Genomic DNA, 24,594 nt, shown 5'->3' on the forward strand with positions numbered 1-24,594 from the left:
ACTCCAGAACTGAGCCAGAACTGGGAGAAAATCTGGAAAGAACCCCAGAACTCAGCCAGGATTGGGGGGAAATGAACAGGACCCCAAAACTCATCTGGGATTGGGGACAGCCTGAACAGAACCCGCAGAATTGAGCCAGAATTGGGGGGGGAAATGAGCAGAACCCCAAAACTGAGCTGGGATTGGGAGAAAAAATGAACAGAACCCCCAAAACTCAGCCAGGATTGAGGAAAACTTGCACAGAACCCCAGAACTGAGCTGGGATTGGGGAGAGCCTGAAGAGAACCCCAGAACTGGGATAAAATCCGAACAAAACCCCAGAACTGAGCCAGGACTTGGGGGGAAAATGAACAGAACCCCAAAACTCAGCCAAGATGGAGGAAAACTTGAACAGAACCCCAGAACTGGGAGAAAGCCTGAACAAAACCCCAGAACTGAGCCAGGGCTGGGGGGAAAATGAACAGAACCCCAAAACTCAATCAGGATCAGGGAAAATCTTTTATTGAAAGCCCCTCAGGGCTGGGGTGGCCATGGGGAGGGGTCACTCCGGGGTCACTCTGGGGTCATTCTGGGGGTCACTCTGGGGTCACTTCAGGGTCATTCTGGGGGTCACTCTGGGGTCATTCTGGGGGTCACTCCGGGGGTCACTCCAGGGTCATTCTCGGGTCACTCTGGGGGTCACTCCAGGGTCATTCTGGGGTCACTCTGGGGGTCACTCCAGGGTCACTCCGGGGTCATTCTGGGGGTCACTCCGGGGGTCACTCCGGGGTCATTCTGGGGTCACTCCGGGGTCACTCTGGGGGTCACTCCAGGGTCATTCTGGGGTCACTCTGGGGTCACTCTGGGGTCACTCTGGGGGTCACTCTGGGGTCACTCCAGGGTCATTCTGGGGGTCACTTTTGGGTCACTCCAGGGTCATTCCGGGGGTCACTCCAGGGTCATTCTGGGGTCACCCCGGGGTCACTTCCTGCGGTGCTTGCTGGGGTCGTCCTTGAAGAACTCGTTGAAGCCCATGGTGATGCAGGCCAGGAAGCAAACGTACTCCTTGAAATCCACCTCGCTGTCCTTGTTGTGGTCCAGGTCGTTCATCAGCCGCTTGAACTCGGCCTCGTCCATTTGTTTCTGTCCAGAGAGAGGGTTTGGGGTGAGGGTTGGAGGGGAGGGGCCGCCCCTTCCCCGCCTTCTCCCCTCCTCTGCCTCAGGGAGGGATTTTGGGCTTGGCGGGTGAGATGGGCAGTGCCCGAATTTCCAAAAATGCCTCCCGGGTGTGGAAAACTTTGGCCGAAAATAAAATAATTAAACTAAACTAAACTAAACTTAAATTAAATTAAATTTAATTTAATTTAATTTAAGGGCCTCCTGGGTGTGGAAAAATTTGGCAAAAATAAAATAAAATAAAATAAAATTGAAGGGCCTCCCGGGTGTGGAAAAATTTGGAAAAAAAAACCCCAAAAATATTAAATTAAATTAAATTAAATTAAACTAAATTAAATTGAAGGGCCTCCCGGGTGTGGAAAAATTTGGCCAAAAAAAAATAAAAAATAAAAAAAAAAATTTCACCTCCTGGTTGAAACCACAAGCCGAGAAAGGGAAGTGAGGGTTAAGAAAAAAAGAAATAGTGAATAAAAAAAGGGAAATTGGAGCGTGATTTCCTTTGCTAAACAAAATATTTCTGTGGGTTTAAAAAAAGCTGAATTTCCTTTGGGGCTGAGCCCCTCCAGGCCTCGTTCCTGCTCTTCTCCAGGGATTTCCCTGGAGCACGAGGGATGGATCCATCAGAATTTCAGAGAGCCGGGGGAAAAAGACACGGGAGAAAAGATCTGGGAGTAAAGACCCGAGACAAAGACCCAGGAGGAAAGACCCAGAGAAAGACACAGGAGAAAAGACCTGAGAGAAAGACCCGGGACAAAGACCCAGAGAAAGAACCAGGACAAAAGACCCAGGAGAAAAGACCCGGGAGAGAAAAGACCCGGGACAAAGACCCAGAGAAAGAACCGGGACAAAAGACCCTGGGAGGAAAAAGACCCAGGAGAAAGATGCAGGAGAAAAGATCCCACTGAAAAGACCCAGGAGAAAAAAGACCTGGAACAGAAGACTGGGGAAAAAGACCCAGAGAAAGATCCGGGAGAAAAGACCCAGGAGAAAAAAGACCCGGGAGAGAAAAAACCTGGGAGAAAAGACCCAGAGAAAGACCTGGGAGGAAAGAGGAAGAAAAAAGACCTGGGAGAAAGAAAGACCCAGAGAAAAGACCCAGGAGAAAAAGGACCCAGGAGAAAATACACAGGAGAAAAAGGACCCAGAGAAAGAGCCAGGAGGAAAGAGGGAGATAAAAGACCCGGGAGAAAAAGGACCCAGGAGGGAAGAACTCGAGAAAGACCCAGGAGAAAAGACTGGGGAGGAAAACCTGGGAGAAAAGACCTGGAGAAAGATCCAGGACAAAGACCCGGGACAAAGACTCGGGACAAAGACCCGGGACAAAGACCCGGGACAAAGACCCAGGACAAAGACTTGGGACAAAGACTTGGGAGGAAAGACCCAGAGAAGGACTTGGAACAAAGACCCGGGAGAAAGATCCAGGACAAAGACCCAGAGAAAGATTTGGGACAAAGACCCAGGACAAAGACCCAGGACAAAGACCCAGAGAAAGACCCAGGGCTGGTCCCTCCTGGCCCTCCACCCCCAAGGGACACCCAGGATGTCCCCAAGGCCACTCACGCTCCCAAAGACCGGCAGCTCCTTGTTGAGCAGCTCCTTGAGCTCGGCCTTGCTGAGCTTGTACTTGTCGCCCTCCTTGGCCGAGTACTTGTGGAAGGTGGTGACCATCAGGGCCATCGCCTGCTCCAGGGGACACGCCATGGGGACACCTGGGGACACGGAGCAGGGGGTGCCATCAGCTTCTGGGGGGGGCCCGGGCGGATTTTGGGGTGCTGGAGGAGGGAAGGGAGCGGGGACTCACCGGCTGAGCGTGGATCAGTTCTCGAGGGGTGGGATGGGGCAGCGGGGCACGGCGGGGATTTATAGCCCAGGAGGGTGGCACGGGGTGGCACAGGGTGGCACTGCCCCCGGGGCAGCCCCCACATGCCCGGCTGCTCCTCGCACCCGGGTTTCGCCCGCGCCTCATTTTTGTGTAACGAGCTGTGTGATCCTATTAATGAGCTATGTGATCCTGATAATGAGCTCTGTGATCCCACTAACAAGCTCTGCAATCCCGTTAATGAGTGAGCTGTGAGATCCCACTAACGAGCTGTGAGATCCCATTAATGAGCTGTGTGATCCCATTAATGAACTCTGTGATCTCATTAATGAGTGAAGTGTGAGATTCCATTAATGAGCTCTGTGATCCCATTAACAAGCCATGAGATCCCATTAATGAGTGAGCTGTGAGATCCCATTAATGAGATGGGAGATTCCATTAATGAGTGAGCTGTGAGATCCCCTTAATGAGAAGGGAGATTCCATTAATGAGTGAGCTGTGAGATCCCATTAATGAGTTGTGTGATCCCATCAATAAGTGAGCTGTGAGATCCATTGACGAGCTCTGTGATCCCATTAGTGAGCTGTGAGATCCCGTTAATGAGTGAGTTCCGTGATCCACTAACAAGCTCTGTGATCCCATTAACGAGCTGTGAGATCACATTAATGAGTTCTGTGATCCTACAAATAAGCTGTGTGATCCCATAAATGAGTGAGCAGTGAGATCCCATTAACGAGCTCTGTGATCCCATTAACGAGCTGCCCCTTTTCCCTGGTACATTTGGGGAACAGAACACCCCAAAATCTCTGCGATCCCACACAGGGCGTCCCCTCTGGGGGACAAACGAGACCTTCTCTGTCTCCCCTTTACCTCCAGGGCTGGGAAAGGGACACAAATTCCCGGAATTTCTCCCCAAAAATGGGACTTGGGGGTGGCCGAGCCCGGATCTTCGGGGTCCCGGGAGAGCCGCGCCCGGCCCGGCCCGGCTCGGCCCGGCTCGCCCCGCACCCCCCGGGTGAGTCACGGCCCGGCCCGGCCCGGCCCGGCTCGCCCCGCACCCCCGGGTGAGTCACGGCCCGGCCCGGCCCGGTTCGCCCCGCACCCCCGGGTGAGTCACGGCCCGGCCCGGCCCGGCCCGGTTCGCCCCGCACCCCCGGGTGAGTCACGGCCCGGCCCGGCCCGGTTCGCCCCGCACCCCCGGGTGAGTCACGGCCCAACCCGCGGGGATTCCTCGGCCCTGACTCAGCCCGGCCCCGCCCGTTCCCACGGGGACAGCCCGGGCCGGGCTCGCACGGGAGAACGGGGAGGCTCGGGGGGGCTGCGGGATCCCATTAATGAGCTGTGAGACCCCATTAATTAATGAAATGCGAGACCCCATTAATGAGCTGTGAGATCCCATTAATTAATGAAATGTGAGACCCCATTAATGAGCTGTGAGACCCGATTAATGAGCTCTGAGATCCCATTAATGAATGAGCTGTGAGATCCCGTTAATGAATGAGCTGTGAGATCCCATTAATGAGTGAGCTGTGTGATCCTATTAACGAGCTGTGTGATCCCATTAATGAGCTCTGTGATCCCATTAATGAGTGAGCTGTGAGATCCCGTTAATGAGTGAGCTGTGAGATCCTATAATTAGCTCTGTGATCCCGTTAATGAGTGAGCTGTGAGATCCCGTTAATGAGTGAGCTCTGAGATCCCATTAATGAGCTGTGTGATCCCATTAATGAGCTGTGAGATCCCGTTAATGAGTGAGCTCTGAGATCCCATTAATGAGCTGTGTGATCCCATAATTAGCTCTGAGATCCCGTTAATGAGTGAGCTGTGAGATCCCGTTAATGAGTGAGCTGTGAGATCCCATTAATGAGCTCTGTGATCCCATTAATGAGCTCTGAGATCACGTTAATGAGCTGTGAGATCCCGTTAATGAGTGAGCTGTGAGATCCCGTTAACGAGCTCTGTGATCCCATTAATGAGCTCTGTGATCCCATAATTAGCTCTGAGATCCCGTTAATGAGTGAGCTGTGAGGTCCCATTAACGAGCTGTGAGATCCCATTAATGAGCTCTGTGATCCCATTAATGCGCTCTGTGATCCCATTAATGAGCGAGCTGTGAGATCCCGTTCGTGACCGGGGTCAGCCCCGGGTGTCCCACGGAGGGGACACGGAGGGGACGCGAAGGGACCCGCCCGGACCGATGCGGCCGCGGTGGCTGCTGACACCCGGTGGTGGCTGCTGGCGCTGTCGCCAGCCCAGGCGAGGCGAGGGCGGGTTGTAGCGGGGATATTTCCTGAAAAATCCTTTCCTCAGGATTTTTTGTTTTCTCCTGAGAAGCTGAGAGGCCTCAGGAACAAAATGCGAACGAAGAATATCTGCTGCTGTGGGATGCAACGGGCGCGTCTGTGATTGGTCTCGTGGGGTTGTTTTTAATTAATGGCCAATCACACTCCAAATGGGTCTCTCTCTGGTCAGACACAGGATTTTGTTATTCGTTCCTTTTCTATTCCTTGCTAGCCTTCGGATGAAATCCTTTCTTCTATTCTTTTAGTATAGTTGTAATATATTATATATTATATATTATATATTATATATTATATATTATATATTATACTAATATATAAATTTATAAATATATATAAATATATTAAAATATATATAAATATATATAAACATGTACATTTATATATTTACATATTTATATATTTTATATATTTTATATATTATATTATATTATATTATATTATATTATATTATATTATATTATATTATATTATATTACATTACATTATATTACACTATATTACATTACATTACATTACATTACATTATATTATATTATATTATATTATATTATATTATATTATATTATATTATATTACATTATATTATATTACATTATTTATTAGATTTTATTATATTATTATATTTATATATTCATTAATATATATCTTTATATATAACTATATGTAAATGTATAAATATAAAAATATATATTTATATATTATATGTTATATATTTATTTTTATATATTTATTATTTATTATATATTATTATGTATTTTATATATTTATTATATAAATATTATCATATTTTATTATAATGTTATTATCTTTATATATTTATTAATATATATTTATATATTAATGTATATTTATGTATTATATAAATAGTACTATCTATTATTTAATAAACTAATAAATATATGTATAATAAATATATGTAATAAATATAATATATATAATAAAATAATAAATCAAGCCTTCTGAAACACGGATTCTCACCTCTTCCCTCATCTGGGACCCCTGTGAACCCCACCACAGGTGAGGGACAGGGTGGAGACCCCTCCCACAGCCCCCCGGATAAAATCTGCGCATCACCCGCTGCTCCTCCAAATTTTATTGCTGCGATAAACAATAAATAACCACGGGGGTGGCCGGGAACCAGGGAAAAACAACCCCCCCCCCCCCTTTGCCCAAGGTTGTTTTTTGGGATAAAAAAAAAAAACAAAAAAAAACAACAAAAGGGAACCCCCGAGGGAGGGCAGAGAGGGAGCGCCGCCCGTGCTGGGATTTCTGAGCGCAGACAAAATTCCCACCCCAGAGCATGGGGAGAGCTTCACCCTCCGAGAAAAGGATGAACGTTCAGACAAAATTCAATCTAAAATATCAAATGGGACTCAAGGCACGAAATTTGACACCGTCAAACGCTGCCAAAGCATCCGCCACGGCCTGAGAAGAAAACGAAACAAAATCCCTGTGGGGAGAAGCTCCGGCTGCTCGCTCGAGGTAGCTCAGAGCATCTCCGCTGAGATGGGGCCCTCCTGCTCCTCTCCGGCTCCACCGCGGCGCTTTAACCTCGCCACCAGCGCCGTGCTGAGGCGGAGAAGTCGAGGAAGGGAGTTTGAGAGCGCCGGTGGTCAGCGAATGGGGAAAACAACCAGCTGCCCGCGGTGGGACCCACCCCAGCGGCCGAAAGGGGCGGGTTCCAGCTGCTCGATCAGAAAAGTGCAACTCCCCCAGCGGTGTGGCTGAGACCTTTACTGGGAATGCTGAGAAAAGAGGAGGAAAGAGGGGCAGGACGAGGAGGAGCCCCCCCCCCAAATCCCACCCACAGGATTTGGGTGGGAATGAGGGGGGGGGGGTCCTGGAAAAAAAAAATAAAATAAAATAAAATATAATCAGGGGATGGGAGGAGCAGGGGGGTTCCAGAGGCTCGGGGCGGGCACAAAAAAAACCCAAAAAATAAAATTAAAAAGTGGGGGATGGAAGGAGTGGAGTGGGGGGCGTCCCGGAAGCTCGGGGCTGGCACAAAAAATAAAATAAAATTAAAAAGCGGGGAATGGGAGGAGCTGGGGGGTTCCAGGGGAGAGTCCTGGAGGCTCGGGGCTGGCACAAAAAATAAAATAAAATTAAAAAGCGGGGAATGGGAAGAGCTGGGGGGTCCCGGAGGCTCGGGGCGGGCACCAAAAAAAGAAAAATAAAAGAAAAAGAAAAGAAAAGAAAGAAAGCAGGGAATGGGAGGAGCTGGCGGGTCCCGGGGGGGATCTCGGAGGCTCAGGGGCGGGCACCAAAAAAAGAAAAATAAAATAAAAATAAAGAAAGCAGGGAATGGGAGGAGCTGGGAGTTCCGGAGGGGGTCCAGCAGCTTCTACTTGGTGTGTTTGACACTCTGCTCCTGCTGGCGGATGATCTGCGCGATGGGGCTGGCGATGCCTCCTATCAAGGTCCAGTACTCCTCGAAGCTGATGCGCCCGTCCTTGTTCTCATCCAGGTCGCAGATGAGTTTGTCGGCGGCGCGGCGGTTCCCGGTGTCCTGCGGGGGAACAGCGGTGTCAGCCTGGGGCTTTTTTAAGATTTTCCAATGACTCGTAAATGTTTTGCGTCCCTTTGTGGAGGGGGGGGGAGGCCGATGGGCTGCTGGTTTGGCCAGTGCCATTGGAGAGGTGGCACCGTCACCCTCCGATCCACTGTCACCCTTGGAAAACTGGAAATGTCGGAGTCAGAAAATGAGCTCCCCTTTTTTCCTCGCCTTGAGAACAGCGGGGTGTGCTTGTGTTTTGTCGTTCGTGCCCTGCGGTGACAGCAGCGGAGTTTTGGGCTGGTCTAATGCGGTGTGGGAACTCATTAAACCCCTCCGGGTGTCCGGAGCTGCTGAGGAGCCCGGAATGCAGCCCAGAACACCTGAGGCTCTGATGATGACCCCTGGAGCAAGTCACCCGCTTGGGATGAGGAGCTGAAAGTCACAGAGGTTTGAATGGTACAATAATAGAATTATCACGGCGTGAAAATGTGGATTTGGGGATTTTTGGTATTGAAGCAGAGTGGAAATTTTCCTGGGTAGAAATCCGTTTTGATTTAAGTGAAATGTAGGGCTAAGGGTTAGGGTCAGGGTTAGGGTTTAGGTTAGGGTTAGGGTTTAGGGTTAGGGTCAAGGTTAGGGTTAGGGTTAGGGTTATAAATAAATCTTCCGTGTTGAACATTCTGATTCTCACTAACCAATCCAGTCCAATACACAAATCCTACAGCATTTCCATACAGCCTATAAGAATCACTACATCACCACACTGTGCTACATTTTAAACCCTAAAAACTCCTCTTTGGGCCCCTTCTGCCGAGCCGGCAGGGTCTGCTCTGCCCCTTGGACCTCTCTGCAAGCAGAGGGATTGTTCCATCAAAAGGGGATCACCTTCAGCAGCCCCAGCGTTGTTTTCCAGCTGTTCAGTGACTGAGGGATCTCAGAGCTTGCTTTCATTTCAACCTCACTTTTAGTTTCTATACTCTCACAATCTTTTGCTAGGCAATCATATTGATAAGGCTTTCCTCTTTCATCTTCCCCAACAGGATTACGGTTGTGGCTACAACCAGTCCTATGAGCAGGATGAGCAATTTTAGGTCGATTGGGCAATTTTTGGCATGGGCCGATTGCGCTGCCTATCAGCGCCCCTCATAGGGCTCGGGTGATAACGGGGCAGCGCAGGCTCAGGCCGGGTTCAGGCCGGGTTCAGGGCGGGCAGATCCCCCCAAAACGCCGTCCTGCACCCCCGGGCTCACCGTCAGCATGTGGTTGAGCTCCCGGCTGAGCATCTTGCGGAAATCCTTCTTGCTGATGCGCCGCGGGTTCTTGCAGCAGCAGCAGCGGCTCGAGTACTTGTCGAAGTTGTTCACCAGCACCTGCACGGCCCATTCCAGCTCCGTGCACTCGGCCATGGTGCCCTGAGGGGGCGAGACTCGGGTGAGACCCTCGGGGGTCCCCACCACAAACCCCCGGAAGGGAAAACCCATCCTGGCCTAAAGGCAAATGACCCGCGGGGCTGGGGGATCCTCATCTTCCTCACCGCCCCCAAAATCCTCGGTGCCCATCCCCAAAATCCTCGGTGCCACCTGTGCCCGCCTCAAAATTTTCAGTGCCAGCCGTGCCTGCCCCAGTCGGTGCCAGCTGTGGCCACCCCAAAATCCTCGGTGCCCGCCCCAAAATCCTCGGTGCCCGCCCCAAATCCTCGGTGCCACCTGTACCCGCCCCAAATCCTCGGTGCCACCTGTGCCCTCCCCGAATCCTCGGTGCCACCTGTACCCTCCCCAAATCCTCGGTGCCACCTGTGCCCGCCCCAAATCCTCGGTGCCACCTGTGCCCGCCCCACCCGGCCCCGGGGCCGCCCGTGCCGCCCCCGCTCCTGGGCCGGGCCGTGCCGGTGCTGCCGGTCCCGGTGCCGCGGGGCTCGTTGGGGAGGAACGGGGCCGGAATTACCGGCCCTGCCCTCGCTGTTGCTTCACGGCTGCGGGAACGGCCCGGCGGGGCAGGTCCCGGCTTGCCGAGCACCTCTCCTGTCCCTCCTGTCCCTGCTGTCCCCTCCTGTCCCTGCTGTCCCCCCTGTCCCTCCTGTCCCCACTGTCCCCTCCTGTCCCCTCCTGTCCCCTCCTGTCCCTCCTGTTCCACTCCTGTCCCCCCTGTCCCTCCTGTCCCCCCTGTCCCCTCCTGTCCCCACTGTCCCCTCCTGTCCCCTCCTGTCCCCTCCTGTCCCCCCTGTCCCCCCTGTCCCCACTGTCCCCCCTGTCCCCACTGTCCCCACCAGGAAGCTCTGCCTGGGCCTGTCAGGACGGTCCCCCCGTCACATCCCGGTGACAATGACACGGAAACGGCGTCACCTTGGCCGGACTCGGCTCTTTCCTGCCTGGCCGGGGTGGGGACAGCCAGGCTGGGGGTGTCCCTTTTGTCCCTTTTGTCCCAGGCTGTCCCTTTAACCCAGCCCAGGGGACAACAGCCACCGCCACAGGGACCTTGAGGGGTGGCCCAGCACTGTCCCCACGAGGGTGTCCCCAACCCTGCTGCTCGCTCAGGTCCTGCCCTGTGTCACAACCTGGCTCCTGTCCCCTCTTGTCACCCTGACCCTGCCCAGTCCTGCCCCAGGGAGGTGACACCGGGCCCAGCCACACCGAGGAGGTGACACCAGGCCCAGGGAGGTGACACCGGGCCCAGCCCCAGGGAGGTGACACCGCTGGGGAGGTGACACCAGGGCCCAGCCACGCTCTCCTCCTTGTCCCCATGTGTCCCTGTGTCCTCCCAAGCCACCTCTGTCCCCCGTGGTGCCGCAGCCCGAGGTCACTCCGTCACTGTCCCCAACTCTCAGAACTGTCACCAGGGTGGCTTTGGGGCTGGGGGTTCCATTTCCAGCCCAGGAACCGAAGGGGTTTGGGAGCACCGAGGCCACAACCCCCTCGGCAGCCGGTGACATCGGTGACATCGGTGTCACCTGTCCTGTCCCCGTGGTGGCAGCGCCCTGCCCGGCCCTGGGGCTCCGAGGCTGCTCCACCGGTGACTCACGGGACAGCCCCGGGGCCACCGGGCACTCACCGGGTGGCACATGGGGACACTGGGGACACTGGGGACACTGGGGGACACTGGGGGACAGAGCCACGCGCGGCCCCAGCGCTCCCTGCTCCCAGCCCGGCATCCCCCGCCAGCAAATCCTGCTTTTCCAGAGGGAAATTCCTCCTTTTCCATCAGCAAATCCTGCTTCTCCACCAACAAATTCCCCTTTTCCACCAAAAATCCTTTCTTTCCATTGACAAATCCCCTTTTTCCAATGGCAGATCCCTCTTTTCAACCAACAAATCTCCTTTTCCACCAAGAAATCCTGCTTTTCCACCGGTGAATTCCTCTTTTCCAATAGCAAATCCCCTTTTTCCACCAACAAATTCTCTTTTCCACCAGCAAATACCTTTTCCACCAACAAACCCCCTTTTCCACCCTAAAATCCTCCTTTTCCACCAACAAATCCCCCTTTTCCAATAGAAAATCCTCTTCTCCACTGGTAAATCCTCTTTTTCCAACAGCAAATCCCCTTTTCCTCCAACAAATCCCCCTTTTCCACCAAAAAAATCCCCTTTCCCATCAACAATTCCCCTTTTCCTCCAGCAATTCCCCTTTTCCAATAGCAAATCCCCCCTTTCCACCAACAAACCCCATTTTCCACTGGTAAATCCCCCTTTTCCAATGGCAGATCCCCCTTTCCCCATAGCAAATCCCCTTTGCCGGCCCCCAGACCCCGCTGGCAGCCCCAGCCCGAACCCTCCAGCCCCAGGGAACCTCCCCGGGTGCTCCTGCCCCGGTCCCGGCTGCCCCGAGCCCCTCCCGGTTCCCCCAAGCCCCTCCCGGTTCCCCTCAGCCCATCCCGGTTCTATCCCGGTTCCCCTCAGCCCATCCCGGTTCCCCTCAGCCCATCCCGGTTTCCCTCAGCCCATCCCGGTTCTATCCCAGTTCCCCCGTGCCCATCCCGGTTCTATCCCGGCCCCCCTGAGCCCATCCCGGTTCTATCCCGGTTCCTCCCAAGCCCAATCCCAGTTCCTCCCCAACCCATCCCGGTTCTATCCCGGTTCCCCCCGAGCCCATCCCGGTTCCCCCAAGCCCATCCCGGTTCTATCCCGGTTCCCCTGAACCCCTCCCGGTTCTATCCCGGTTCCCCTCAGCCCCTCCCGGTTCTATCCCGGTTCCCCCCGAGCCCATCCCGGTTCTCCCGAGCCCCTCCCTGTTCTATCCCGGTTCCCCCCGAGCCCATCCCGGTTCTCCCGAGCCCCTCCCGGTTCTATCCCGGTTCTCCCGAGCCCATCCCGGTCCCCCCCGAGCCCATCCCGGTTCCCCTCAGCCCATCCCGGTTCTATCCCGGTCCCCCCCAAGCCCATCCCGGTTCCCCTCAGCCCCTCCCTGTTCTATCCCGGTTCTCCCGAGCCCATCCCGGTTCTATCCCGGTTCCCCCCGAGCCCATCCCGGTTCCCCTCAGCCCATCCCCGTTCCCTGGCCCCGCTCCCGGAGGATTCCAGGAATTTCCACCTCCTCAACCTCCAACCTCACACCCCAGGGGCTCTCCCCAGGTAAATCCTCATCCCGAGGGTCCCGAGGGGGGGGGTTCCCCATTTCCCCATCCCGGGATTCCCCCGGGATTCCCACCTGCATCCTGCCGGGGGTCCCGCGGTGTCCGTGCGTCTGTCGGGCGCTGGGAATCGGTCCGGCCGCTCTCTCCTCTACCTCGCACCCATCCCGCCGGCCCAGCCGGGTTTTTAAGGAGCCTCCCACCCTTCCCTGACGTTCCCAGGGCGTTTCCAGACCGGGCCTTACCTGGGAAATGCTTCCCCCAGGTTGCAACACCGGGACGGGTCCGAGCGAGCAGGGACCCGCGCCGGGCTCCTCCCGGGGCTCCCTCGGGGTTTTGGGGTTTTGGGATCGCCCCAAAAGGTCCCAAAGGGGCGCACGAGGGGTCCCAGCAGTGGGGAGAGGGCACAGAATTCCCCCCCGATCGTGGAAATCCACTTATCCCAGCCCTGACACACCCCGGGCGCTGGGCGTGAATAAAATCCTCAATTTGTGCCCAAACCACTCGTTCTGGTGGGTGCGAGGGGCTGACACAGGTTTGGGGTGAACAAAATCCTTAATTTCAGCCCAAACCACTCATTCTGGTGGGTACAAGGGGCCAAAACAGGTTTGGAGCAAATAAAATCCTTTATTTGAGACAAAACCAAGTTTTCTGCTGGGTGCGAGCGGCTGACACAGCTTTGAGGTGAATAAAATCCTTAATTTGAGCCAAACCCCACATTTGGGGTGAATAAAATCCTTAATTTGAGCCCAAACCATTGTTCTGGTGGGTGCAAAGGGCTGACCCAGCTTTGGGGTGAATAAAATTCCTTAATTTGAGCCAAAACCAAATTTTCTGGTGGGTCCAAGGGACTCACACAAGTTTGGAGCAAATAAAATCCTTCATTTGAGCCAGAACCCAGGTTTGGGGTGAATCAAATCCTTCATTTGAGCCAGAACCCAGGTTTGGGGTGAACAAAATCCTTCATTTGGGCCAGAACCCAGGTTTGGGGTGAATCAAATCCTTCATTTGAGCCCTAACCCAGGTTTGGGGTGAATCAAATCCTTCATTTGGGCCAGAACCCAGGTTTGGGGTGAATCAAATCCTTCATTTGAGCCAGAACCCAGGTTTGGGGTGAATCAAATCCTTCATTTGAGCCAGAACCCAGGTTTGGGGTGAATCAAATCCTTCATTTGAGCCCAAACCCAGGTTTGGGGTGAATCAAATCCTTCATTTGGGCCAAATGCTCTTGTTCTGGTGGGTGCCAAGGGCTGACCCAGGTTAGGGATCAATCAAATCCCGTATTTGAGCCCAAACCCCGTTTTCTGGGGTTTTGGGGCACTCAGAGCTCTCTGGCATGGACGAGTCTCTGCCCAGCTGGGATCTGAGCTCGTCAAGCCCCATCCACCAATTAATGAACCCTGCAAATTGCAGGCCCGGTGCCTCCCGGCGCCAGATGCGATGCCGAGATCAGATCCCGGCTGCCGGGCGCACCTGGGGATGCAAAGCAGGAGCTGATTTATCCCGGGAAGGATCCACCTGCTCCCGGCACCTCTGGAATTCCTTCCCCATCCCGGAAAGAACGCGTCAGCTCGGGCCCGGCCTCTTCCTAATCTCGGCGGGGAGGAAGAAAACCTGTTCTGGTGGCGGCGATGATGATGGCGGTGGATGGCGGCGGTGATGATGATGATGGTGGTGATGCAACATCTCGGGGAGGGCGGGAATCCCTCCCCGAGCCCCAGGGCGAACAGCTCAGCCCTGAATCAGCCTCTCATCGCCCTGTTCCCCTGGCAGATGTCACAACCACATCCAGGCCCTGCTTTTTACGAGGCATCCGGGGCGGGCGCGGCTGCCCCGAGCGGGCAGGAGCCACCCCAGAGGTGTCCCCAGCCCGTGGGACCTCGGGGACCTCGGGGTGCTCCTGGTCCTGCACCGCCAGCTGGAAAATCTGGAGGCGTTTGGTGTCTGCAGGGCCTCCAGATGAAGGGTTGGGAGGTGGTTGGCGTCTCCAGGACATCCAGATAAAGGATCTGGAGGTGTTTGGGGTCCCCAAAGAAGAATTTGGGAGGTGTTTGGGGTCTCCAGCACCTCCAAATGAAGGGTTGGGAGGTGGTTGGTGTCTCCAAAGAAGAATTTGGGAGGTGTTTGGTGTCCCCAGAACCTCCAGGTGAAGAATTTGGAGGTGTTTGGGGTCTCCAAAGAAGAATTGGGAGGTGGTTGGTGTCTCCAGGACCTCCAGATGAAGAAATTGGGAGGTGTTTGGTGTCTCCAGAACCTCCAGGTGAAGGACTGGGAGGTGTCTGGGGTCTCCAAAGAAGAATTTGGAGGTGTTTGGTTTCTCCAGACCCCCAGGTGAAGGACTGGGAGGTGTTTGGGGTATCCAGGACCTCCAGAGGAGCGACTGGGAGGTATTTGGTGTCCCCAGCACCCCCAGATAAAGAATTTGGAGGTGTTTGGTGTCCCCAGCACCCCCAGATAAAGAATTTGGAGGTGTTTGGTGTCTCCAAAGAAGAATTTGGAGGTGTTTGGTGTCCCCAGCACCCCCAGATAAAGAATTTGGAGGTGTTTGGTGTCCCCAGCACCCCCAGATAAAGAATTTGGAGGTGTTTGGGGTCTCCAAAGAAGAATTTGGAGGTGTTTGGTGTCCCCAGCACCCCCAGGTGGAGGATTTGGAGCTGTTTGGTGTCTCCAGCACCACGGGAACCTTTCCAGAGGGGTCTCTGGTGGTCTCCAGCATGGACGTCCTGGCGTTGTGTCCTCACCGAGGGGCACTGGGCTGCTCCTGTCACCTCCAGACCCATCCAGGGCTGCCTCACCTGGCAGGAATCGTCCTCCTGCCACCAGGGCTGGGATCCAGGAGTCCCCACAGCCCCAGGGCGGATTCGGGGCTCCCCTTTGCCCCCCATCTGACGCATTTCCCGTGTCCCCAATTGCAGCCACGCCTGCCTGGCAACCCTAAATAATCATTGCCCTTGTGAAATCCAGACAGAAGCTCCTCGTGGGCCGACCACGGGGCCACCAGAGCTGCCACCAGCCTGGCAGGACCTGTCCCTTGTCACCAGCCTGGCAGGACCTGTCCCCTTCCCTTATCACCCTGCCCAAGCTTTGGAGCACTTTGGGTTTGGTTTTCTCCCTCTCCACGCCCTCTGTCCCTTTTTAGATCTTCATTTTTAGGGTCCCCACAGCCTTTTTAGGGTCTCCAGCACCTCCGGGTGAAGGGTTGGGAGGTGTTTGGTGTCCCCAGCACCTCCAGGTGAAGAACTGGGAGGTGTTTGGGGTCTCTTTGGACCCCACAGCGTTTTTAGGGTCCCCACAGCCTTTTTGGGGTCCCCACAGCCTTTTTGGGCCATGCCAAGCCCAGGATTTTGGGGGTTTCCCGTGATTTTGAGGTTTTTCAAGATTTTGGGGGGTTTCATTCCCAGGATTTGGGGTTTTTCAAGATTTTGGGGGTTTCACTCCCAGGATTTTGAGGTTTTTCAGGATTTTGGGGGTTTCACTCCCAGGATTTTGTGGTTTTTCAGGATTTGGGGGGTTTCATTCCCAGGATTTGGGGTTTTTCAGGATTTTGGGGGTTTCACTCCCAGGATTTTGTGGTTTTTCAGGATTTGGGGGGTTTCATTCCCAGGATTTGGGGTTTTTCAGGATTTTGGGGGTTTCATTCCCAGGATTTGGGGTTTTTCAGGATTTTGGGGGTTTCCCGTGATTTTGAGGTTTTTCAGGATTTTGGGGGTTTCATTCCCAGGATTTGGGGTTTTTCAGGATTTTGGGGGTTTCACTCCCAGGATTTGGGGTTTTTCAGGATTTTGGGGGTTTCACTCCCAGGATTTGGGGTTTTTCAGGATTTTGGGGTCTCCCCTGAGCTCCCCCCAGCCCAGGATCCCCAAAGCACGGCCCAGGCTCTGCCCGTGGGGTCCCCACAATGGGGGGAACCCGGGAACTGGGGCTGTGGGGAGCCCTGGGATGTCCACAGGGGTCACTCACACACACCTGCAGCATCCCCTGAACCCCTGCAGCATCCCCGGCACCCCCAAAACATCCCGGACACCCCCAGAGCATCCTCAGCATCTCCAGAACATCCCCTGCACCCCCAGAGCATCCCCTGAACCCCCAAAACATCCCTGAAACCCCCAGAACATCCCGGACACCCCCAGAGCATTCCAAACACCCCCAGAGCATCCCGGACACCCCCAGAGCATTCCCTGAACCCCCAGAACATCCTTGAAACGCCCCAGAGCATCCCCTGAACCCCCAGAACATCCCCGGCAACCCCAGAACATCCCGGACACCCCCAGAGCATTCCCTGAACCCCCACAGCATCCCTGAAACCCCCAGAACATCCCGGACACCCCCAGAGCATCCTCGGCACCCCTACAGCGTCCCCTGAACCCCCACAGCATCCTCAGCACCCCCAAAGCATCCCCTGAAGCCCTGCACCCCCTGCACTGCCAGGGCACCCCCGGAACCTCCTCGGCACCCCCAAAACATCCCTGGCACCCCCTGAACCCCCCCAGCACCCCCAGAGCATCCCTGGCACCCCCAGAGCATCCCTGGCGCCCCCTGAACCCCCCCCAGCACCCCCAGAGCATCCCTGGCACCCCCATCCTCTGCCCACCCCAAAGCCACGACCCCAACCCCCGATCCCGCACCCCCGACCCCTCCCTGCTCCCTGCCCCCCCACAAACGAGGTCCCCCCCATCCTGCTTTGTTTGGGGGTTTTTGGTTTTTTGGTTTTGGGGGTTTTTTTTCCATTTTTTTTCCTTTATTAATTTATACAAAAACGGTCGCGAGCGGCCCCGGCTGATCCGTGCCCGAACCCCCTGGAGGTGTGGGGGAGCACCGGGAGGGCAAAAACCCCAACACAACCCCAAAATAACCCCCCAAAAACCGGGGGGGGACCACAGGGAAGGCTCCGGGGCCACCCTCACCCACCCACGGGCGCGGCAGAGCTCGGGGTGCCCCTGGAGGTGCCCCTGGAGGTGCCCCTGGAGGTGCCAGGGCACGGAGCTGGGGGGATGAACCCCCCAAAATCCCGGGGGGATCGAGGGGAAGGAGCCGAGTCCCGATGGCTCCAGAGCTCCGGGACTGGGGGAGCCGAACCCGGAGGGTCCCGGGGGGACCGAGGTGGAACGAGCCCCAAAATACCGGGGGGATCGAGGGAAAGGAGCCCCAAAATCCCGGGGGGATCGAGGGAAAGGAGCCCCAAAATCCCGGGGGGATCGAGGGGAAGGAGCCCCAAAATCCCGGGGGGATCGAGGGGAAGGAGCCCCGAAATCCCGGGGGGATCGGGGGGAAGGAGCCCCAAAATCCCGAGGGGATCGGGGGGAAGGAGCCCCAAAACCCCGGGGGGATCGAGGGGAAGGAGCCCCAAAATCCCGGGGGGATCGAGGGGAAGGAGCCCCAAAATCCCGGGGGGATCGGGGGGAAGGAGCCGAGTCCCGATGGCTGCGGAGCTCCGGGACCGGGGGAGCCGCACCCGGAGGGTCCCGGGCACCGGGGCTGGAGGCGGCTCCGGGGTCAGGACCCCCCCGTGCCCCCCGCGCCGGGCTCGGGGCAGAGCTGGGGGCGGGAAGGGAGCGATCCTGGCGGGGTTCGAGCCGAGGAGGGCAGGGATGGAGAGGGCGGGGGGATCCTCCGAGGTCGCTTTTGCCCAGGCTCATCCCCCCGAGCTCGGCGGCGTTTCCAGGAGCGGAACCTCGGGCGCCTTCCCGTCCCCCCCACCGCCCTCTACTTCCTCCGGCAGCCCTTGGCCGCATCCCCCATCATGTCCCAGTACTCCCCGAACTCCAGCTTGGCCTCGTTAGGGTCTCCCATGCACTCGATCTTCTCTTCCAGGGGTCCCACGCACTGCAGAGACAACACCGAGGTGATGGGAGGGGGTCCCACCTCATCCAGGACCCCATCGGGACATCCTGGGGGGGTCCCACCTCATCCAGGACCCCATCGGGGCATCCTGGGGGGGTCCCACCTCATCCAGGACCCCATCGGGGCATCCTGGGGGGGTCCCACTCCCATCCAGGACCCCATCGGGGCATCCTGGGGGGGTCCCACCTCATCCAGGACCCCATCGGGGCATCCTGGGGGGGTCCCACCTCATCCTGGACCCCATCGGGGCATCCTGGGGGGGTCCCACTCCCATCCAGGACCCCATCGGGGCATCCTGGGGGGGTTCCACCTCATCCAGAACCGCATCGGGGCATCCTGGGGGGGTCCCACCTCATCCAGGACCCCTCCCAGCTCCTCCTGGTCGCCTCCCTCACCTTGCCCAGGTGCGGCAGCTTCTGCACCACCAGGTCCTGCATCTCGTTGGGGGTCAGGTACTCCTTCTGGCCCTTCACGGCGTAGCAGTGGAACTGGCTGATGACGGTCTCGATGGCCCGCTCCACGTCCGTCAGCTCCTGGCAGTCCTGCGGGGGGGACAGGGCGTGAGCAAAGAGGGGGGACAGGTCCCCAGAGGGGTCACACAGGTCCCCAGAGGGGTCACACAGGTCCCCAGAGGGGTGGCACAGCTCTGTGGAGGGGTGGGACAGCTGCCGGGAGGGGTGACACTGCTCCATGGAGGGGTGGCACAGGTCCCCAGAGGGGTGGGACAGGTCCCCAGAGGGGTCACACAGGTCCCCAGAGGGGTCACACAGGTCCCCAGGGCGGTGGCACAGCTCCCTGGAGAGGTGGTGCTGTCCCCAGAGGGGTGGGACATCCCACAGAGGGGTGGGACAGGTCCCCAAAGGGGTGGCACAGCTGCCTGGAGACGTGACACAGCTCCCAGAGGGGTGGCACAGGTCCCCAGAGGGGTGGCACATCCCACAGAGGGGTGGCACAGGTCCCTGGAGAAGGGGCACAGGTCCCCACGGGGGTGGCACCGCTCCGTGGAGAGGTGGCACATCCCGCGGGGGGGACACAGGACAAGCCCCGAGCGGGTGGGACATTTAACCCCTCCACAACCACGGCATAGAAAAAAATCTCCTTTTCAGCACCAGGCCTGTCTGTGCGGATGTGAGACACCTCCCCATCCAGCTGTGACCCCATCCAGCTGTGCCACCTCCCCATCCAGCTGTGACCCCCCCACTCCCCGCGGCCCCCACACAGACGCGAGGCCGCACAGCTGTTGCTCGCCCCCATCCAGCTGTTGCAGCGCCTCTGCCCGGCTGTCACAGCCCTTCCAGCTGCCACCTCCTGTCCCCCCGAGCTGTCCCCGCCCGGGCCCCGCCAGGCTCCGCCACCGCGGCGTCTCTCGCCACCCCCGGCGCGGGCCCGGCCCGTCCCGACTGGTTCTTCCTCTCCTCCGCACCAGCCCAAGTGACTCAGAGCCCGCCTGGAGCTCCCCGGAGCCCCTCGGCCACCCCCAGACCCCGGCACCGGCGGGGTGGGGGGCGCAGAATGACCGGACCCACAGCCCCGGTCAGTCCCGGTCAGTCCCGATCACTCCCGATCACTCCCGGTCTCTCCCGGTCTCTCCCCATCATTCTCGGTCTCTTCCCTTCATTCCCGATCACTCCCGGTCTCTCCCGATCACTCCCGGTCTCTCCCGATCACTCCCGGTCTCTCCCGATCACTCCCGGTCATTCCCGGTCTCTCCCGCTCGCCCCCGGTCGCTCGTGCGGCTCCGTTTAAAGGAAACGCCGCTGATTCACCCCAAATCTGCGGCTTCCCCGTGAAACCACAGCCGGTGATGCCCAAAGCCTCAGCCCGGCGCCTCCAAATCCTCCACCGGTGCCAGGGGTGGGCACCTCCCGGTTGGAGACCGAGCAGAACGGGAGCTCCGCTGCCACCGGGGCATCCTCGGAGAGGCTCCCGGAGGTCAATCCCGGAGCTGCCCCGATGCCCCAAAGCCCCGAGCACCCCCCGGCTCCTGCGCCGTGCCCGGGGGTCACCCCCGGTGTCACCCCCGTCCCTCCGGGGCTCCCGGGGTCCCGATGTCCCCCCGGACCTTTCGCTTCTTGCGGCAGTTGCACTGGCCCATCCTGCTGCTCGCTGCTCCTCGGGGACTCTGGGGGTCTCTCGGGGGTCTCTCGGGGGTTTCTCGGGGTCTCTCGGGGTCTCTCGGGGTCTCTCGTGTGCCGCAGGCTCCGGGGGAGCTGGCGGGGGAAGGAATCCAAGCTCAGCTCTGGGTTCTGGGGGAGCTTCCCCTGCTCCAGCGCCAGGACTCCTCCTCCTCCTCACCGCGGAAGGAGCCCCGGGATGCGGCTCTGGAGCTGCCGGGACACGTCCCCGGCGTCCCCGCAAGTCGTGGCAGAGCCGAGCGTGGGAGCGGAGGGGCCCGAGGCGCACAAATCCCCCCGGTCCCACCCCGTGGCACTTACCTGCAGCTCGGGCTGTCCCGGGTGTGCGCGGGCTGCGGCGGGGCCGGGGTTTTATACCGGGCCAGGTGTGAGTGGGAGCTCCGTGGTGCAAGGCGCCTCATTTGGGAGAGCCTGGCCCGGCGCCAGCGTTGGGGCCGGGAAACGCCTCCTTCCCGGCCACACCGACGGCTCCTCATCCCATCGGGGCTGGCACGGCGTGGGAACGGCACTGCGAGCCCAGGCCGGGATCCCGCCGGCCCCAGCAGCGCCGGATTCGGGGGACGAATATTCGGGATATTCCCCAGCCGGGATGTGCCCCCCTGTGCCACCCCAGACCCTGCAGAGGAGCTGGTGACCACCGTGACCACCGCGGCATCGCTGCCGGGCATCTCCCGAGCCCCACCCCGGCCACAGCCCCAGCTCTGCCCCCCACGCACCCCCCAGCGCGGCAGGAAGGCGTTTGTGGGGTGCAGGGTGGCACCCCAAAAGCCAGGCCCCAAAAGCCAGACCCCAAAAACCAGACCCCAAAAGCCAGGCCCCAAAAACCAGACCCCAAAAGCCAGGCCCCAAAAGCCAGACTCCAAAAGCCAGGCCCCAAAAGCCAGACTCCAAAAGCCAGGCCCCAAAAGCCAGACCGGTGCCAGGGCGATTTGGGAACGGCCCCGTCCGTCACGGAGTGACCCCAAACCAGCACCCCAATCCCCACCAGGAGATGGGGGCTCAAATCAGGAGCCCCCCAGCAAGAACAGCAGCGATGCTCAGGCTCAGGGAAACCTTTTTTTATTTTCCAGAGGCCCCCGGTCACTTCTTGGCCGCCTTGTCCCTGCGCACGGCCTTGGCCAGCTCCCCGATCAGCCGCCAGAACTCCCCGAATCTCAGCTCCTCGTCGTTGTTCACGTCCAGCTCGCTCATCTTCTCCTCCAGGGAGGGCACGTCCTGCCGGGGGGGGCACACGGGAGGGCGGCTCGGCCGCTTGGAGCCCCCCAGAAACCGGGATGGGCACGGGGGGAGCAGGGGCTGCCAGCCCCGGGGGGACCGGGACAGAACCGCGGGTCAGGGGGACCCCCGGGGCACCGGTTCAGGGGGACCCCCAGGGCATCGGGAGCATCCCCCCGGTTCAGGGGACCCCCAGAAGACCGGGAACCGCCCCACGGTTCACAGGGACCCCCGGGAGCAGCCCCGCGGTTCAGGGGGACCCCCGGGGCACTTCTGGGAATCTCCAGCCCTGCAGGGTCCGGGACCCCCCAGAATTGGGGTTCACCCCCGATCCCGCTGTCCCCAAAGGGTTCCTGGGGCTCGGAATGCACCTCGGACACTCCCTCCGTGCCAGTCCCGTCCCTGTCCGCTCTGTCCCCGCTTGGCACGGGGTGGGCTCGGGGTTATTTTTGACCAATGCCCGTCCCTGTTCAGGGGGACCCTCGGGGGACCGGGAGCAGCACCGAGGGGACCCCCGGGGGATCAGGAGCAGCCCCACGGTTCACAGGGACCCCCGGGAGCAGCCCCCCGGTTCAGGGGGACCCCCGGGACACCGGTTCAGGGGGACCCTCGGGGGACCGGGAGCAGCCCCGATGGGACCCCCAGAGCACCGGGAGCAGCCCCGCGGTTCCGGGGGACACCGGGGGATCCCCACGGCGCTGCTGCTGCCCCCCTCACCTTCATCATGTTGGGCAGCTGGAGCCGCACCAGCTCCTTGAACTCTCCGGTGCTCAGCGTCCCCTTCCTGCCCTCCTTGGCGGCGAAGGTGACAAACACGGTGACGATGCGCTCGATGGCCGCCTCCAGCTCGGTCAGCTCGGTGGCGTCGCTCGCTTCGGTCCGTTCGGTCCGTTCGGGCAGCTCGGCCATGGCACCGCACACGGGGCTGCAGAGACACGAGCCCAGAAAGGGTCGGGGGATGTCCCGGGGGGGACCCTCGCCCCCTCCCCAGCCTTGCGAGGGCTCAGGAGGGTCCCGGGGCTTGTGCAGGACCCCGGTGGTGACACGGGGACATCAGGGGTCCCCACCGGAGCTGCGAGGAGCGAGGAGGCCTCACTCACCCCTCGCTGTCCCCGGGAGGTTTCGAGGGGTTTGGGGCAGTTTTGGGGCGTTTTCGGGAGGTTTTATACCCGCGCCGCAGGAGGGGACAGCGCAGCCTTTGTGTCCCCCCCGCCGCGTCGCGCCGGTGTTGGGTTTCCTGATGCGGCCGGACGGACGCGAAGTCACCGCCCGTCCGTCGGTCCGTCCGTCCCTCCGTCCTCTGCTCCCTCCCCGCTCGGGCACCGCACCAAACTCGGCCTGAAGTGGCCGCGGCCTCGGCAGCTCCGGTGGGGACAGGAGGGGACCGGGGCTGGGGCATCACCGGGGCTGGGGCATCACCGGCACCGTGCACAGGAACATGCCCGGAACCGGGGTGGTTTTGGGTGGAAGAGACCCCCGAGATGATTAAATCCAAACTTTGAGCCCCATTCCGGGCATGCAGGGCAGGTGTCACCCCCAGGTCCTTCCCTGCAGGGTTGGGGACAAGGAGCCGCGGTGACATCCCTGTCACATCCCTGTCACATCCCTGTCGCATCCCTGTCACATCCCTGTCACATCCCTGTCCCATCCCTGTCGCATCCCTGTCCCATCCCTGTCCCATCCCTGTCGCATCCCTGTCGCATCCCTGTCACATCCCTGTCACATCCCTGTCACATCCCTGTCACATCCCGGCCTGGCCCCGGCGGTGCCACCGAGCCAGGGCCCGGCTGGGCCCGCACAGAGTGAGAGTTGTGACTCAGCCGCCCGCTGACATCATCCCTATTAATAGTGGGCTCTGTAAAAAATTAATTAATCCCAATTAATTAGGGGGTTGGGACGGCCCGAGCCCTCGCCTTTAATCAGTGGGTATTTATTTATAACATGGCAGCCCTGGCATGTGTCCAGATGGCGCCCCCATTCCCACGGGGACCCCAAACTGTGCCCCACACCCCGAGGGGACCCTCAGCCTCAGGACTGTCCCCAGTGTCCCCAGCCTCACCCAGGGGTGTGACAAACAGCGAGGCTGCAGCCCCCCAAAGGCAACACGCAGGAATTTGGGGTCCCAAAGCCCCAGGGGTGTTTTAGGCCCGAGGGCAGGGGGTCCCCACCAAAATGTCACAATTGTCATCCTCAGGACTGTCCCCAATGTCCCCAAGGCAGCTGCAGCCCCCTAGGGCAACACACGGGAATTTGGGGTCCCAAAGCCCCAGGGGTGTTTTGGGGTTTAGGACAGGGGTGTCCCCAGTACAATGTCACAATTGTCCACCTCAGGACTGTCCCCAACCTGGGTGACAAACTGTCCCATTCCCAGGGTGGCACGTGGGAATTTGGGGTCCCAGAGCCCCAGGGGTGTTTTTGGGGTTTAGGACAGGGGTGTCCCCGGTACAATGTCGCTGTCACTGGGTTGTGCTGAGCCCTGGGACACTCACGGGGACAGGGAGGCTCCCACGGGCCCTGTCCCCACCCCACAGTTGTCACCCCAGCTCACGGGGCAGGAATTGGTTTCCTGCAGCCCCATCCGGCCCCGGCAGGACGGGGAGGGGGACGGGACGGGGCTGGGACGGTCCCCGAGCCCCACGTCAGGACACCGGGGTGGCCTCTTGGGAAAGGGCGGGTGAGTCAGGGACAGGAGCGGGGACAGGTTTGGGGTGAATCAGCGGCCCCGGAGCCAGGCGGGCCCGTGACTCCTGAGCCTGGAATTTGGGGTGAGGAAGGGGCAGGTGCCCCACAACGGAAGGGGAAGGGACATCCAGGGGTTTTTGTCACTCTGGGATTCCCATCGGGACTGTCCCCATGGGTGGGGGGGCGGGGGGGGTGAGATGGACTTGGGGACACCAGCGGGGACAGGGGGGGACCATAAAGGGAACGGGACTGGGACTGTGGAGGGACTGGGGCCATCTAGGGACAGGGACAGGGCCATATAGGGACAGGGACAGGCCATATAGGGACAGGGACCTTGTAGGGTCAGGGACCATATAGGGACTTGGCCCATATAGGGACTTGGG

The 24,594-nt window shown here is 58.6% G+C and overlaps 4 protein-coding genes across 6 annotated transcripts; all 4 read right to left on the bottom strand.

The window, feature by feature from the left end:
* Positions 1 to 960: 960 nt before the first annotated feature.
* LOC118696053 (protein S100-A4-like) lies at positions 961 to 2,865 on the bottom strand. Its single transcript, XM_036397981.2, has 2 exons — positions 2,716 to 2,865; positions 961 to 1,122 (listed from the first exon to the last, which is right to left on the bottom strand). The coding sequence occupies exons 1-2, from the start codon at positions 2,854 to 2,856 to the stop codon at positions 961 to 963; spliced, it is 303 nt and encodes a 100-aa protein (XP_036253874.1). The 5' UTR covers positions 2,857 to 2,865.
* A 3,644-nt stretch (positions 2,866 to 6,509) lies between these two features.
* S100A16 (S100 calcium binding protein A16) lies at positions 6,510 to 10,063 on the bottom strand. Of its 2 annotated transcripts, XM_036397959.1 has the most exons (3): positions 10,041 to 10,063; positions 9,025 to 9,186; positions 6,510 to 7,786 (listed from the first exon to the last, which is right to left on the bottom strand). In XM_036397959.1, the coding sequence occupies exons 2-3, from the start codon at positions 9,178 to 9,180 to the stop codon at positions 7,622 to 7,624; spliced, it is 321 nt and encodes a 106-aa protein (XP_036253852.1). In that variant the 5' UTR covers positions 9,181 to 9,186; positions 10,041 to 10,063; the 3' UTR covers positions 6,510 to 7,621. The 2 variants fall into 2 exon arrangements, with proteins under 2 accessions (XP_036253852.1, XP_036253851.1); XM_036397958.1 differs by lacking the exon at positions 10,041 to 10,063 and having other exon boundaries at positions 9,025 to 9,378.
* A 7,978-nt stretch (positions 10,064 to 18,041) lies between these two features.
* Positions 18,042 to 20,322, bottom strand: S100A14 (S100 calcium binding protein A14). Its single transcript, XM_036397982.1, has 3 exons — positions 20,242 to 20,322; positions 18,575 to 18,721; positions 18,042 to 18,161 (listed from the first exon to the last, which is right to left on the bottom strand). The coding sequence occupies exons 1-3, from the start codon at positions 20,272 to 20,274 to the stop codon at positions 18,042 to 18,044; spliced, it is 300 nt and encodes a 99-aa protein (XP_036253875.1). The 5' UTR covers positions 20,275 to 20,322.
* Positions 20,323 to 21,351: 1,029 nt separating this feature from the next.
* On the bottom strand, positions 21,352 to 22,771 carry S100A13 (S100 calcium binding protein A13). Of its 2 annotated transcripts, none has more exons than XM_036397975.1 (3): positions 22,699 to 22,771; positions 22,247 to 22,454; positions 21,352 to 21,529 (listed from the first exon to the last, which is right to left on the bottom strand). In XM_036397975.1, the coding sequence occupies exons 2-3, from the start codon at positions 22,436 to 22,438 to the stop codon at positions 21,395 to 21,397; spliced, it is 327 nt and encodes a 108-aa protein (XP_036253868.1). In that variant the 5' UTR covers positions 22,439 to 22,454; positions 22,699 to 22,771; the 3' UTR covers positions 21,352 to 21,394. The 2 variants fall into 2 exon arrangements, with proteins under 2 accessions (XP_036253868.1, XP_036253867.1); XM_036397974.2 differs by having other exon boundaries at positions 22,630 to 22,730.
* Between the last annotated feature and the right edge of the window lie 1,823 nt (positions 22,772 to 24,594).

Source organism: Molothrus ater, chromosome 29 (assembly GCF_012460135.2).
Source record: "Molothrus ater isolate BHLD 08-10-18 breed brown headed cowbird chromosome 29, BPBGC_Mater_1.1, whole genome shotgun sequence".
Lineage (NCBI taxonomy): Eukaryota > Metazoa > Chordata > Aves > Passeriformes > Icteridae > Molothrus > Molothrus ater.

Coding starts and splice junctions, on each gene's coding strand:
- LOC118696053 (XM_036397981.2), bottom strand. CDS start 2,856: ATGGCGTGTCCCCTGGAGCAGGCGATGGCCCTGATGGTCACCACCTTC. Junction 1,123..2,715: donor AGCTGCCGGTCTTTGGGAGC/GTGAGTGGCCTT, acceptor CTCTCTGGACAG/AAACAAATGGACGAGGCCGA.
- S100A16 (XM_036397958.1), bottom strand. CDS start 9,255: ATGGGTTTTCCCTTCCGGGGGTTTGTGGTGGGGACCCCCGAGGGTCTC. Junction 7,787..9,024: donor AGCTCAACCACATGCTGACG/GTGAGCCCGGGG, acceptor GTTCCCCCGCAG/GACACCGGGAACCGCCGCGC.
- S100A14 (XM_036397982.1), bottom strand. CDS start 20,274: ATGGGCCAGTGCAACTGCCGCAAGAAGCGAAAG. Junction 18,722..20,241: donor ACTGCCGCAAGAAGCGAAAG/GTCCGGGGGGAC, acceptor TCCCCCCCGCAG/GACTGCCAGGAGCTGACGGA. Junction 18,162..18,574: donor AGCTGCCGCACCTGGGCAAG/GTGAGGGAGGCG, acceptor TTGTCTCTGCAG/TGCGTGGGACCCCTGGAAGA.
- S100A13 (XM_036397975.1), bottom strand. CDS start 22,438: ATGGCCGAGCTGCCCGAACGGACCGAACGGACCGAAGCGAGCGACGCC. Junction 21,530..22,246: donor AGCTGCCCAACATGATGAAG/GTGAGGGGGGCA, acceptor CCCCCCCGGCAG/GACGTGCCCTCCCTGGAGGA.